At 36.3% G+C, this 16070-nt stretch overlaps 2 protein-coding genes and 1 pseudogene across 11 annotated transcripts; 2 read left to right on the top strand and 1 right to left on the bottom strand.

Annotated features, from left to right (window-relative positions):
• The first annotated feature begins 5388 nt into the window (after positions 1–5388).
• On the top strand, positions 5389–7432 carry LOC113321159 (30S ribosomal protein S16-2, chloroplastic/mitochondrial-like). Its single transcript, XM_026569047.1, has 3 exons — positions 5389–5671; positions 5841–5886; positions 6850–7432. Exons 1-3 carry the CDS (start codon positions 5539–5541, stop codon positions 7001–7003), a joined length of 333 nt encoding a protein of 110 aa, XP_026424832.1. The 5' UTR covers positions 5389–5538; the 3' UTR covers positions 7004–7432.
• A 151-nt stretch (positions 7433–7583) lies between these two features.
• LOC113321157 lies at positions 7584–8628 on the top strand (annotated as a pseudogene).
• A 119-nt stretch (positions 8629–8747) lies between these two features.
• Positions 8748–14292, bottom strand: LOC113321156 (DNA-binding protein BIN4-like). 10 transcript variants are annotated; one of them, XR_003346522.1, is made up of 14 exons: positions 14107–14292; positions 13357–13585; positions 13146–13268; positions 12984–13045; positions 12827–12877; positions 12242–12359; positions 11697–11743; positions 11307–11333; positions 10708–10783; positions 10413–10540; positions 10186–10295; positions 9565–9662; positions 9401–9470; positions 8748–8966 (listed from the first exon to the last, which is right to left on the bottom strand). XR_003346522.1 is itself a non-coding variant. In XM_026569046.1 (13 exons), exons 1-11 carry the CDS (start codon positions 14263–14265, stop codon positions 10197–10199), a joined length of 1119 nt encoding a protein of 372 aa, XP_026424831.1. In that variant the 5' UTR covers positions 14266–14292; the 3' UTR covers positions 8748–8966; positions 9636–9662; positions 10186–10196. The 10 variants fall into 10 exon arrangements, 2 of the variants coding, with proteins under 2 accessions (XP_026424831.1, XP_026424830.1); XR_003346519.1 differs by having other exon boundaries at positions 9574–9662; XR_003346518.1 differs by having other exon boundaries at positions 8748–9470.
• Between the last annotated feature and the right edge of the window lie 1778 nt (positions 14293–16070).

Here is a 16070-nt window from a genome sequence, read left to right as displayed (position 1 = left end):
ATACCCGTTCACAAACTTATTCAACTGTTAAGTCATGGTACTTAAGATTGCATACCCGCTCACAAACTAATTTAACTGTTGAAGTCCGAAGCTAAAGTTGCGTACCCGTTTACAAACTGTCTGCCTGTGACCAATATCCAGAACTTAAGTTTGTGTACCCGTTTGCAAACTTAAGTGGTTCAAGTTCTTAAATCGGTTAAAAATGATTTCATACTCATGATAAAATACATTTATATAATAAGGAGTGCAATCTTCGCAAACCGTGGCTAAAATGTTCATGAACTGATTCTTTTGAATCAATCCGATTTTTGGTTCAATTGTGTCTTGTATACTTCTATGAGAATATAAACAATTGAACAACTCTATGAGTAATAAAATTAGATTCATTTGGTTATCAATTGTCAAGAAGTGTTAAGATGAACATGGTTAATACAAAAGTTTCTATATGGATAACTTCGGTTATCTGTTATTGAGCCAACTCAATAGACACGTTTAGGTACGGTTACCCATATCTAAATGAAAGTATATTTGATTTGTGTGTAACAAGCTAAGACCATCTAACGGTGGAAAGATATTAATTTGAATCTGAAATCAGGTTTAATATAACGGTGAATATTGATTGCTTTGTTCCAAAGTTATCAAACCCTGATTTGAAGACTATATAAGGGAGAACTCTAGCAACTGGGAAACCTAATCCCCACACCTCCTGTATGATTCTAGTTGCGACTAGAGTCGATTCTCCTTTAACCTAGTTTTTTCCTAAAACCATTATAGGTTAACGACTTAACGACTTCATTGGGATGCTAAAGCCAGACCCAACTATTTTCTCTATAGTTCCGTGTTCTGATCTTACTTTGTTCTCTCGTATTGAGTACTATCTTCTCTAAGATTTGCTCGAGATTTATCTCCGATAGGTAAAATATAAAAAGTAATCACAAAGCTCTTACTTTCATTCTTTTTGATTCCACAATAACTTGTTCTACTACCATATAGTTAAGTTATTTTTAGATGATTGATATTTCTAGGCTGTTCTTCAGGAATATAAGACCGGATTATCAATTGGTTCATGTTCACCTTGATATATCAAAAGATGGAACAAAAAATTCGTAGGTATTTCCGTGGGAGACATATTTATCTATTCTAATAGACTTTTTTGTGGGCAACAAATTTGTTTATCAAGTCTTTGACTTTTCGTAAAAACTCTTAGTTGTAGGTGATATCAGCTAAGGGAATCAAGTGCGTAGAGTCCTGCTGGGATTCAGAGACGTAAGGAACGCGACTGTACCTTAATCAGTGTGAGATTGGTTAGGGCTCAACTACATTCCTTTCCGAAGTTAACTTGTAGTAGGCTAGAGTCTGTAACGGCTTAATACAGTGTAGTGTTCAAATCTGGACTAGGTCCCGAGGTTTTTTTGCATTTGTTGTTTCCTTGTTAAAAAAACTTCTAGTGTCTGTGTTATTTATTTTCCGCGTTATATTTGTTTATATAATTGAAATATCACAGGTTGTGCGTAGTTAATCAATTGGGAAATACAACCTTTGGTTGTTGATTGAAATTGATCGACACTTGAACATTGGTCTTTGGTACGTTCAAGTTGTTTCTCATATTAATCAGGCCCGCGGATTTCTATCTGTTTAATTTGCTGATTACATTGAGAAACAGAGATATAACTTTTGGATATATTTTCCTTGATTGAGTCTAACTGTCTAGTTGATTCTCTTGGAATTATATTGGAGTTAGTCCATACAGATTTCCTAAACAAAATATTGGGTGTGGTTGTTAGACCCCTTCTTTTTCAAAGTTCGCTTGAAACACAGAAGAATATACGCTATAGAACAGGGTACTAGAACCATTTGTGTTGACAAAAATGCGTTATGAACTTTCAAGCATAGCTCGTGTTCATTAACAATCAAGACTTAAACCATGGTTCACAAAGACATAGTGATTCAGTGATTTTTTCCCGACGTATTTATGAGAGTTGTAGCAATGCCAAACATATTTGTAAAATAGTTTATGATCATCTTCTTAGTTCGATACTCGGTAGGTATGTGCAGGGGTACGCCAGTCCGTGGACTCCGGCATGTATACCCTTAGCCGTTCTTGAACTCAGGTCCTTGGGGTACGCGTACTGGGTATGTGTATGTACTTCCTATTCATGAACTTAGAACCTCAGGGTACGCGTACTAGGTATGTGTACCCTTGCACATTCCAGAACCCGGACCACTAGGGTACGCGTACTTGGTATGCATACCTACCATGTGTCCAGAATTTCAATAGTTCTTAAAACTCTCTTTAGATAGTATGAAGCATTCCCAATCCTCATAGATAATGAATACCATTGCTTGGGAAATTTCCAAATGATCAATTTGAAACAAAAATAGTTCATGAATAATAAATTGTTCTTAACCGAAATTATCAAGGATTTAGAGCATCCATTGATTGAATCATATTTTGAGAGATTTATCAAGACAAGCTTGACTCAAAATTTCTTCTTTGCGATATAAAATCTACTAAATCACAGGACATAGTCTCAAAAGATAAAATGGTAAATGCCGTGACTAAATAGGATGGTTCAATCTTCACATACCTTTTTGTTGATGAAGTTCTACAAATATCTTCGTTTGATCTTTAGTTTTCAATCTTCGAGGATTAATCAGTGATGTCTGATACTCAACTACCATACTTTACTCCTAGTCCGAGACTTGACTCTAGTTGATTATAAATGAAAATATAATTTTGCGCATCCAATATTGACAAGAAACTTTTTTGTTTGTTTGTTTGTAAATAAGATATTTCATTAAAAGAACTAAGACTCAAAGTGAGTCACTGTTACAAAAGGAGTATAGCCATCTAATCTGGGATGATGGGAGTTCCCAATATTAGATTTATCTACTAAAAGTTGTTTTAAATTACATAAGCTAGGTGAAGTTTCCCATTCTACAATTGAGTTTAAGGGTCTAACAAACTTGGCTAAAATATGCATAACTTGATTTCCAAATCTAGAAACAAAATGAAATCCCAAAAAATCTATTAGATATTTTGTTTGCCTCATTGAGACATGATTTGGCACGCCAAGAAATATCTGAGTTATGACCATGAAAAAAGTTGAAAATACTCTCACAGTCCCCTTCAATATTGATTTTGCATCTGATTCTATTTGGCCCAGATTGCTTCCTGCAACACTCCTATAGCCTCTGCCTCTTGTGGGTCTGAGCCTGTTGACTGCCCTTCTCTTCTACCTTCACAATTTCCTGCATCATTCCTCAAAATTAAAGCATAATTGGATGATAATGATTCTGAAATCCATGCTGCATCAACATTGAGCTTTAGAGTATCTTCACTTGGAGCCTTCCATTTGGGAGCTGGTTTCTTCCGTTGTACCTATTTAGGTTCGGTAGTTTTTCGTTTTCTTCTAAACCAAAAATCAATGTGTCTCTGAATTTCCAATGCTAGGTTATTAGCAGATTTAACTTTATCTTCAAATACCATATCACATCTTCTTTTTTTCCTTCAGATAAACCACATTTTAGTGGGAAGTTATTTTACAAATATGTCTATTCTAGGGTTAGCAGTCCATTTTTTACAGAGATCTAAGATCGTACTTGAGGTATCGAAAGATAAAGAAACAAGGTTAGGAGATGATAATTCCATACTTCCTTAGCATAATGACAATGAAAAAAGAAGATGTTTAGTTGTTTATATTTCTACTTTACACATGGTACAGTTAGGAACTACATCTTTAACTTTCCCGAAAAATTTAGCATTGCTAGGCAACGCATTTTGTAAACATTCCCATAAAAAGAGTTTGATTCTCTTCGAAATATTTAAATTCCACATAGATTTCAAGAATGACTATGGCATAGATAAACTAACTATGTCATAGATAAACTAACTATGTCGAGTCCATTTTCATTCAATTTATCATATGTAGATTTAGTTATAAAGTCTCCTGATCTAGTTAATGTCCAAAGGATCTGGCCTTCTCTAAGAGTTCGAACTTTATCCTTAAAAAGATATATCTTACTAATTTTTTTTACATAATATCAACTGGGAAATTAGATATGAGTAAAGGATGATTCCATGAGCCAGTTTCTAGGTTAATTAAGTCTGAGATCCAAACTAGATGGATATTACTAGTGTTGTTTAGATTTTTAATAGTATCTCCTAGCTCCAATATCCATTTATCGTTCCAAACATTAATATTCTGGCCGTTGCCTAATTCCCATATACTTTATTTTTGAACAAGATATAATATCTTTGTCTAATACAGTTCTAAGTCCAGGAACTCCTTGTTGAGTTTTTAGTTCTAAGCGGAGATTTGTTCCTAAAATACTTTGAAACTATCTAAGTTCAAAGGGTATTAGATTCCTTAACCAACCTCTACGCAATTTTTACTAATATTATAATATTAAACTTATGTGATCCCTAATATTAACAATAAATTTAAGGTCCCAAAACCTGTGAGTTCGACCAACCATTGCTCTTCAAACCAATGTAGTCAATATCGGATACCGGTTTGTCTCGGCTGAGGACCGGTACACTGGTACAACATTGTATCGGGGAGATCTCGGTTTCAAATATCGGGGAGATATCGGTTCTAAATTTATATTGTTTCACACAAAATTATACAACATTAAAATGCATCAATTTTAGAAAAACAAACAAGTTCATTCAAAACATAAGAGTCGTCGTATGAAGTTCAAATTGGAAAAATGGGAGAATTCACAGTTGGTTTGATAGTTTCATACAGAAAGAACACACATAAATTGATTAGATCTAACAAGAATGGAACTATCAATTAAGATGGAGAAACTAATTTGTTAATGATGAAAACCATTTTATCAAGATGTATCAAGATTTAACAAATAATTCATCAAAGAATAATTAGATACAAATCACAGCAAAAGAAGAAATTAACTATCAAAACCCTAACCTCTTGTTAACAGATCGACCATCAATTGAATCTCGCCATTGACATTAAGAAGAAGAAAAAAACGGATGCCAAGAAGGGTTTCTGAAGATTTTTCTGCCAAAAATTTCGATGAGATTTAGGGATTTTATCCTTCCCTTCACTTAAAATTCCTAAATTGACCTGACGTTCACAAAACAATTCCGAAACTGTCCCATATCGAGAAAACCGGACTGTATCGTTTCGTATATATCGGCCGATATTATCGGCTAAATATCGTACCGCGATATTTGTGTTTTCGTTTCGATCTAACACCGGTACACGAAATTCCGCCGATATTTCGGCCGGTACAAGCGAAATTGACTACATAGCTTCAAACCAAGTCTCGTGATCTGGAAAACACAAAATGGACTACCTAAATGGTTACCGGAGAGAAACACGTGTACTCTAATGTCAAAAATTGGTGCCAATAGCCAAAATGTTTTCTTTCCCATCCCACCCAGGCCACACCACAGTCCAATACCTCTTCGATTGTAAAACTGAGCTAAAACCCTAAACTCAAACAGAAAGTTCCACTCTCTAACAAATCTCCAGGAAATCAAATTTGAGTACCTGAATTTGTGTGAAAATGGTGGTTCGAATAAGATTAGCTCGGTTTGGTTGTAAAAACAGGCCATTTTATCGAGTCCTTGCTGCTGATAGTAGATCTCCAAGAGATGGAAAACATCTTGAAGTTTTAGGTTATTACAATCCGTTACCTGGTATGTATTCATTTTCATAAAAAAAAACAACACAATAATCTTATTTTGTCACTCCAATTGTTTCAATTTTGTATTTTGTTTATACCCTTTCGTTTGATTTTTGTTTTTCACAGTGAAAAATTCTCAATTTTAATGAGTTAGTTGATTTTGTGATGTTGGTTTTTTCTAGGGCAGGATGGTGGTAAGAGAATGGGTCTCAGTTTTGATAGAGTCAAGTAAGTACTAATTTTGTGTTAACTGGTCCATTACTGTATCACTGATTGTCTCTTTCTTTCGGTATGATTTGTCTATAAAAACTAGTTGACATTGCTTTTAGGTAAACTTTATAATCTCGGTATTGTTTATCAACCACATTTTTAATACGTCGTGTGGGATATGTTCTTCACTTTTGTTAGTATGGCTTTCTCTCTTATAGATGGCAATGCTAGGGAAGAAGACAGGAGATGTCAAATGAAAATGTTATGTGCCTTGTTTGCAGTTTTGATTTTTGCTTGTTTTTATATGATATGAGTTTGCCAGAATGTTTGTAGTTGATGCGGCTTCTTTTGCCTTGACACAGTAGTAGTTTTGAAGCATCTCAGTTAGAGCAAACATATCTTAAGAATCCTCAGATAATCAATAGATTATAGGGTTTACAGATACATTTAGCTTATTTAGGTAGGGGAAGTATTTGCAGTTAGCTTATTTCTTATTCTTAGTAATGTGAAAAAATGAATACGAACAGGCATCAAAAGCTGTTTTTTCTATTTTATTTTTTACATAGGTTCAGAGTAGTTTCACTCTAATATATCTTGATTTAGGAAATGGATTGTCTGTTAGTGTGGGGAGACTTGTTTATATAAGAAAGACGACGTGTCACGTTTAGAGGATGAACATTGTAACTCTAGGAAATGATTTTGAGAAATGTTCTTTGCTCTCTTGTAGGTTGTTCTGTCCATTTTGGCAAATAGTTGAATTTTTCATGTGGTTTTTTGTTAGCTTGATCTATCATTGAAAATATTATGTTACTTCAGTATTCAGTTGCTCTTTATATCCGCGCAATCTCTATCATACTTTAATATAAGCTTTGACCTTGTATAAACTTGTTTATCGTGATATTACCTCCACATTTCTATCTTGAGATGGAAAGTTATCTCTTTACTGATCAACCTATATCGTCTCTTATTTGCATTTTGCAGATACTGGTTATCAGTTGGTGCCCAACCATCTGATCCTGTTCAACGTATTCTCTTCAGAGCTGGAGTATCACCTCCACCGCCAATGCTTGCCATGGCACATAAAGGAGGACCCCGTGAAACTCGCCCTGTTGATCCTTTGACTGGTAGTTTGTAACAATAGTGATCAATCTACAAGCTCCGAAAGTGCTGAGAACAAGTCAGAGGTTTAAAAGTTAAATCCATGAATACCTCAAGAAAATCATGTCTTCGTGTCCTATTTTGGGTGTTAAAACCAAATTATTCCTGCTCATGCTACAAGAAAATGAAGCTGCTATTGACTCATTTAGTTTCACTTTTGTCGGGGTGGAGAAAAATTGTAATCTAGTTTCTTAAAAAGAGAATCTAGCTCACATATGAGCATTTTATGCAGAGGAGTTTAGCAAGAATTTGATACCTTCCTCCATATATAAGGTTTAATCTTTCTGACTTTTGAACTGTCATGTTGATTCATAACAGGATATGGCCATGTGTGAGGAATAATTGTATGTTTCTTTTCTGGTTTTTCTTATTTGCAGAAAAGATTGCTCTGGTTTCTTCTTATAAATTTTTGTAGATTTAAAGGCAAATCTGTTAACCATATATTTTATGGATTTTGATTCAATCATAGGTTGGTATTTTGTGAAAAAACCCTACCGGCATCTATGTGACATTGCAAAGAAAGGGATTACTTCTTGTTGAGGCCATCAAAATGTGACAAACCACAAAATGCTAAACCCAAGTATGTCAATATACAGAAGAGAAGGTAAGTTCTTCTCTCTTCATTTTGAAAACCTTCAAATACACAAACTCTGGGTAACCTGAAAACCAACGAAACCGAAAACTACCAGTATTCTGAAAATGAAAATCGTTGTACCCTATCGATTCTTTCTCGCCATCCTTGTTGTTCTCCTCTCTTCTCACTCGTATTCTTGTACGTTCACCTTAACAAACAACTGCCCTTATACAATTTGGCCTGGTACACTGGCTGGTGCAAGAACACCACAACTGCCGACTACCGGATTTGAACTAGGTTCTGGCCTAAATGTCAGGATCCCCTAGACTCCAGGATGGTCAGGTAGGATTTGGGCAAGAACAGGCTGTACATTTGATCAGACAGGACGTGGTGTCTGTCAAACAGGAGATTGCGGCGGAAGGGTATATAGTGCAGCGGAGCTGGTGCAACACCTCCAGCATACCTTTTCGAGATAACTATGGGGAAGGGAGACGACAAAGAGTTAGCATCATGGATGGATATAATCTGCCTCTCACTGCTACACCTCAGACAGACATAGGTGGATGCAATGCAACTGGTTGTGTTTATGATCTCAATCTAGGTAAAGATTGTATAATCCATTGAATATAAAACTAAATCTCAATTGCATCTGGCGTATCCTATTTGAAAAATTCTGAATCTGCTTTTTAAAATTTAAAGATCAGCAACTAACAGCTTATATCAAAATCTTTATTGCTCTCAGGTTGCCCGAAAGAGCTGCAGCGTCTGAATGAGGCTGGTGTTATTGGTTGTAAGAGTGCCTGTGAGGCATTTGGATTAGATCAGTACTGCTGTGCTGGTGAGTTTGCAAATCCAAACACTTGCAGACCTTCTGTATACTCCATAATCTTCAAAAGGGCTTGCCCCAGAGCATACAGCTATGCTTTTGATGACGGCACCAGTACTTTCACTTGCAAAGCAATCGAATATAACATCACTTTCTGCCCTACACAGATTGGGTAAGGTTCAATCTTGATCAATAGGACTTTTTTCTGGAAAAAAAATATAAACATAATTATTCTCATTGAAATAGAATACAATGTAATTTTCTTCTTATCATCTGTAAAATAGAACCCAAAAATGAAAAAGGGTTTTGCCTAACTATAACTTGTAATTTCTGTATCTTGTTCTGTTCCCATGCAGAGTGGGGAGGCAAGATGATGGAGTCAATTCTGAGCCTATACGTGACAACAGTTATGGAGAGGTTATGGCAGTGGTTCCCTCCTCTTCGAACAATCTAGCATTCCCCAAGTCGATCATTCTTCTACTCATCCTTACATTTTTCTAGCCCGTCCGAGCTCTGACATCTGCACTGCAGTTATAGGAACTGCATTTCATAAAGAATCTTATTAGCACATAATTCAAATTTATCTAACATAGAGACAAAGGAGTGGATTGCGTAATCCTTCTTGTAAATATGTGGAGAATGTAAGAAGCCGATGTAGCGTATAGAAAATGGTATAAGTAAATATCTTGGTTTCTTTGTAAAGTATTTATTTACTGTTCTACAAAATTGTGCTTAATTTGAAAAATACTGACAGCAAAAGTATAAAATTTAAGGACTTGAGAGATCAAAGATGCCAAAAATCATATGAAAACCTTTCGCCCGACAACAATGCAACTGAATGATTGACAAAATGTGAAATGGGTCTTCATAACTGATCATTTTTTGTTTGTTTGAAGAAGATTAAAATTGATAACAAGGTCCCAAGAAGGCACAAAGGAACTCTAACATTTGGAGTTTTGACTTTATTGACCTACCACTAGCACGACTTAGGCGATCAAAGATGCCAAAGATCATATGAAAGCCTTTTGCCCGACAGCAATGCAACTGAATGATTGACAGATAAAAAATGGGTCTTGATTATTGATCATATGAAGTTCCTACAAAGAACTCTAACATTTCAAGTTTTAACTTTATTGACCTTTCTTACCACCAGAATGGATAAACAACCAACACTCACTGTAAATGGCTCGCATACGAGCGTTATCCGACCTTGTACAGAGTGTCCGATGCGGCGACCTATGTAACACACACCAGTTGAGTTGGACAATGCCTGAAAACGAAGTAGGTGGACCACAAAGAAGAAAATACAAATATGCCGACTCTAATTATGTCCCGTTCTGTCTGCTTCATTTTTTAGCTTCGGATGTCGATTTGGAATTTCCTATTCCCCACCCACCAAATGCAGTACCCTTTGGTGGAAAAGGAAACCCAACTACAAATATAAGAACTAAATTTCTAAGCAGTGGAGTTTTAAGAGTCGAGTTAATACTCGATGAATAAATTACAACTCCTTTGACTTTAGCACTAAGGCGATACCCATCAAATGGGTCCGTTTCTTACATGTAACCATATGCCCAGTGTATCAAATAGACGTGAAACAACTTGTGGGACAAAGCTCAACCTAAAGCTGTGGGAGTGTTTCTGGCCTGCTTCTATCAATTTATGACGGGTGACGTCTTTCTTAACACTGTTCAATATCTCAGAGTTCAGCAATAGAGTTTCCAATCAAAAGTTAAATCAGACGGATGAGGATACATACATATTTGACTTTTATTTCTTGGAGCCCTTGCCTTTCTTGGAAACTGGGGCTTTCTTTTTTACTCTCTTAGCTGGTGGCTTAGCGGTTATTTTGCCCTTCTTTTTGACGCCCTGCACAAAGACATAGAATGAGCAATTTAGCATACTGCCCTGTAACATCATAAATTACTTTAAGTTTGAATGTGGGAGATTATTATTATTTTTTTCAAATAGGCTTCATGAACTTACCAATGCTTTATCAGCTTTTCCCTTGACCTTTCCATTGGCTTGTTCTTCACCTTCTTCTCCTTGTATTTTAGGCTTTGGAATTTTATCTGCCTCTTCGTCAGAATCAAATGAGTATCCCTCTAGTGTCCCTGCTCGCGGTAGATGAAATTAAAATATGTTACAGTAATCAGAAGCACAATACTGGTACTTCATAGAAGCTTCAATATGACTTGCTTCAAGTTAACATCGAATGCCAAACACAAAAGATCAAACGAGTTCAAATCATGATGAGAATATATCCCGCAAGAAATTTAACCTTCAATCATTGTCTCCGACTCATAAACATTGGAGTGTGGTTTCAGTTGAATGAAGTCATCCATGATAGCTTCTATCTGGTCATGAAAACACAACTTGAATCAACAAACTAAGTAAATGTGGAGAGCAAGATAAAGCAAAACGAATCTCATCAGTATAGCAGATAGAACAGAATATCCACAAGCATAGGGGATTCAAATCCGATACACTCAAGTCTTTTGAGTTAAGAAGTTCGGTTACTGCAAGTTTGTGAAAATGTCAAGGTCAAATTCCATATTTTCGTCAATCAAGCTACCAGCTACCTACTTGATACTCCAATTCAAATCCTGAATAGGACTTCAATGTCTTCCAATTCTAATCACTTTTTTTCCAAAACCACCAAAAATGCTGGACCTACTGGTGGTGGAATCACATATCGTGTAACAGTGTTGACATCACATCCTTTACATGAAAGCATCATATGCTAAATTCAACAAAGTTGAGGTGACCTATATCTCAATCAAAACAAATTTCATCGCTAAGACTAGACATCAAAGCAAAAGAAATAATATATATACTTAGCTTGACAGCAATAAAAGCCTAAGTAAGTCATGAACGTACCTTTGCTTCCGTTTGACCAAAGTTGACCTGAATAAGAAGAGGAGTGTTATTTTCAAATCTGCGGTAACTTAAAATCAATTTATGTGCTAAAATTTACAACACCAAACAAAGAAAGGTTGTATAAAGATTCGGTTCGAGTGCATTACTGGTAAACAATTTTTAACACCATGATACTCTACCAAGTGCATCACAATAATGAATAAATAAAACAGTGGATGGGAAAAATATGGTCCATTAAATAGGGTTAGAGGTCTCTGAGTTTCATTTCAGTGAGAATAATCTTCATTCTGAGATATCATCTCAAAGTCTGTCTTAGACAAATTTAGTGGGCCGAACACTTATTTACACAGCAAGAGAAATGGAAGGAGAAAAAGGGAGTAGAGGACATACAACACAAAATGTTCTCGATGGAACTATTGTTGTTTTGTATATGGTTCCTGAAAAAACAAAACAAAATCGATAAACAACAGTATACAAAAACCTACAGAATAGATAGTAATATTGACAAGCTTGGACAGATATCTTCCAACTAACGACAACTGCTGTAAAATGTAAATCCATGCATACTGGTACTGTGGTTCTTCTAGGGGGCCTGAATCTGATTCTTGGGAAATTGACACTAAATTGTCTGGGATAATTGAGCTTAGAAAAGTCGTTAAGAGAACAATTGGACTAATCATTTAGTAGACTGCCCACTTCGAAATGCTGACTCCAGGTAGGGAAAAAAACAGTACAAGCATTTGAGTTGTTAAGCTCAAAAAGTAGTAATTTAACAAGTTGAACTCAGATGTCTAACCTATATAAATTTAAAGCCTAGAGAGTAAAAAACTCAGAATAGATAGATAAAATATTATATGGAGGACTGGAAAGTTTAATTGGTTTTATATCTTTAGTGAGAAGCATGAATGATTTGAAAGCAGCAAGATTCGCTATACCTTTTAAATCCAAAAGCAGTTCACTGCTACCACATGGCGTGTCTGAAATTACTAATCGTCCAACAGTACCAATATCTCCACTCATATCTATGGAGTCTCCTTCACATTCAACAAGTGCCTGCACTAACATATACACCAACAAATTAAGTCTTCTACAAGGAAAACTAAAGACATGTGGTACCTAAACGGCACTAAACATAACAACCAGTGAAAATCGTTCCTTTGAAATGCAGTCCAGCAAAATTGTATTTGATGCATCAATGAAGCTAATACATAAATGCAACCATGCGCTATTGCAGTATAAGGTAAGTCGAGTAAGATGAACACATCCTTTCTCCTTAGCTCTTACACTTTTATTGATTTCTTTAACAATTATCCCTATTTCTAGTCAATTTGGTATGCGTTTTAGTTATGTAGCATTTTTTACATGCGAAGCCAACATGATCAGGTCTACGACAATCTCAGCAAAAATTAACAACCACGATGATAGTCGCGTGTGTAAGCTCAACTGACTGGCCAGTGAAATACTTCTAGGGACAGAACATGAATACAGTTTAACTTACTACCAAAAAAAGAATAAGGTACCTTTGACCGCTGGACTTTCTCTGCCATCATCAAAGGCAATCTTGAAGAGCCCTGCCAAAAAAGAAACAAAAGCCAACATATTAAGGTCCCAGTTTCACAGGTGAGTTACTAGCTAGGAGTATGAGATGGGAACATAGAATCTGTTAGAACTTCTTACATGAGGTATTGCACTCTTCTCAGTTACTTCTGCCTTCACAGCTTCCTCTTCAATATCAGTCTCTATATCAGAGACGAAGGAATAGATAAATTAAAATCATCAACTATTTTATCTGATTATATATCCTTCAATTCAACTATGCCATCAAGCAATCTAACATACCTTCTTTATGGCTTTGAGTCTCTACTTTCAGTTTCTTTTTTGGAGACTTCGATTTGGGAGACTTTTTAACTTTTGAATCTTCTAAGTTTTTGTCAACATCTGCCCCTTGACTCTTCTCTCCGGCCGCATGATTTAATAATAAGGTTTCTGAGACTTACTATCTGATTATAAATCCTGTAATTTAGAAACATTATCTAGTGGTCTGACTTACCTTCTTCTAGGACTTGAGTTTCCACTTCCGCTCGAGCCTTCTTAGTCTTGGACACAGATTTGGAAGCTTTACTAACCAAAGGTTCTTCTGAACCGTCAATGAGAAGAACATCTTGATTGTTATCTTCCTTTCGTGATTTCGATGATAGACCCAAAGTTTCGCTTATAGGACGGAAATCATCCTCGTCATCCTCATCTGATGATAATGCTATATGCGGTTGCTTGGGAGCCTGTTCATTAAATGCAACACATCAGCCATCACTGAGTTTAAGTATATGAGCTACTCATAGTATATAAGTGACAATATACTGAACTGCATAATTTACATTACACCCAACGATCAGATGTATAGAAGAACACATCTTGCTCTCCCAAAAGCCCACGACAGAATTCTCATTATAGGATAATGAGAAGTAAAGCAGAGCTTTAGTTTACTACCAGAAATGTTTAAATGAAAGCAACAAGAAGAAATAAAATTGAGCTTATGGAACCAGAACAAATCAAACTGAGCACAATAGCAAGGAGACAGGGTATTCAAATAACAATTAACAGACCAATTATGCAAACCAAGACAGACAAGATGCTTATTGTGAGTCTCTATAGTGTTTTTATCGGAAATAATGTTTGGAACTACAGAAATTTGAAAAGCCCTAAAATTTAAATTCACACACAAATCAATAGAAACAGAAGGCAAATCAAGGGAATTAATTTGTAAATAAGATTTAGGCAAGTAAAGAGTGGAGAAAGGAACCTGATTTGCTGCACTCCTAGATTGATCTGTAGCAGGGGGATGGAACACCAAATAGTTTGATTCTCTAATTCCATTTTCTACATCAACCATGTTCAAATCACCACCACCTTGACTCATAACATCGATCTCGGAATGATCTCCTCTACCGTTAACCATCATACAAGAGTGAGAGTTGATATTAGGGTTTCGAGTGGAAGAGATTGTGTCGAGGAGGACATAATTATCTTCAATTCCCGAATCTCGGATCCGGGTCTTCACTATCCGACCCGACCATTTCAGCAGTACTCGAACGGTCGAACCACCAGCTTCATTAGGCCCACTACTTGCTACATTAGGCCCAGTAATTGCTTCTGCACCATTAAGCATTTTTTCGACAAAGTGAGCATGTTTCGCGTAATATTCTTGAAATGCCGGCTCAGTCGTTCCAAAGATAAAAATGTTCCAAGGGCGTTCTTCACATAGTCCATTTTCATTCAATTTATCACACATTCATTTAATTATAAAGTCTCGTTAATGTCCAACGGATTTGGCATTCTCTAAGGACTTGGTGTCTGTCAAACAGGAGATTGCGGCGGAAGGCTATATAGTGCAGCGGAGCTGGTGCAACACCTCCAGCATCCCGTTTCGAGATAACTATGGGGAAGGGAGACGACAAAGAGTTAGCACCGTAGATGGATATAATCTGCCTCTCATTGCTACACCTCAGACAGACATAAGTGGATGCGATGCAAGTGGTTGTGTTTATGATCTCAATCTAGGTAAATTTTGTATAATCCATTGAATATAAAACTAAATCTCAATTGCATTTAGCGTATCCTATTTGAAAAATTCTGAATTTGCTTTTCAAAATTTAAAGATCAGCAACTAACATCTTATATCAAAATCTGTATTGCTTTCAGGATGCCCGAAAGAGCTGCAACGTCTGAATGAGGCTGGTGTTATTGGTTGTAAGAGTGCATGTGAGGCATTTGGATTAGATCAGTACTGCTGTGCTGGTGAGTTTGCAAATCCAAACACTTGCAGACCTTTTGTATACTCCACAATCTTCAAAAGGGCTTGCCCCAGAGCATATTGTTGCGCCAAAGCCTGCGGAAGCGTTAGGTTTGCACTACTACGAGGTATCTCAATATCGCCAAGAACGCAATCACATACACAAGAAGAACAAGTATTTAACGAGGTTTAATCCTCGGGAAGGAATAAGCAATTTTATATATCATCGTATAGGTTGGAATATACAAAGCCTTTAGACGAGAAGAAAAGAACTCTTACTTAGTTCTGGTGTGTTTTCTATAGTTCTCTCTATGGCTATTTATACACATCAATAGGAGTGGACATATTCCTTAACAAGGAATACTTTCCTACAAGTATATGGTTTCCTAATTTTAGTTCTAAGAACAAACCTCTTAAGCTTCTATACTTAGGACACAAGTACTTGGTTTCCTTAACCAACTAGATTTCCTAACCTAGTCCTTGACCATCCTACCAACAATTCTCCACCTTGGAACATGCATTCATGCATGAGACGATCAATAGAAAAAATCACCTCCATCTTCCAACATCGATTGAACCATCATTGGCTGCCTACATATCCTCAATAGGAATCAAACCCAACCGTAGTTCTCTTAAATGGCCTTGCTAGAAGACCTCCACCAGGTTCATAAGAACCTTTACCCCCAAATAGGGCCTTTCACCAAACTGGAAGGATGTGGATCAATTTCAAACAATGTCGAAACTTGATCCCAGATACTACTTTAGTCAACATATCAGTTGGATTGTCTTTGGTATTGATCTTCACAAGTAGAATGTCTTCTTCTTCAAGAATTTTTCTCACAAAGTGAAATCGTACGTCTATATGTTTGGTTCTAGCATGATGCACTTGATTCTTAGCCAAATAAATTGCACTTAGACTATCACAATACACAGGCAGTTGGTCTTGCACAACTCCTAAGTCATCTAGCAAACCT

The sequence above is a fragment of the Papaver somniferum genome, chromosome 11 (assembly GCF_003573695.1).
Source record: "Papaver somniferum cultivar HN1 chromosome 11, ASM357369v1, whole genome shotgun sequence".
Taxonomy (NCBI): Eukaryota; Viridiplantae; Streptophyta; class Magnoliopsida; order Ranunculales; family Papaveraceae; genus Papaver; species Papaver somniferum.
The sequence above is the reverse complement of the archived record's forward strand: the minus strand, read 5'-3'. Positions and strand labels throughout refer to the sequence as shown.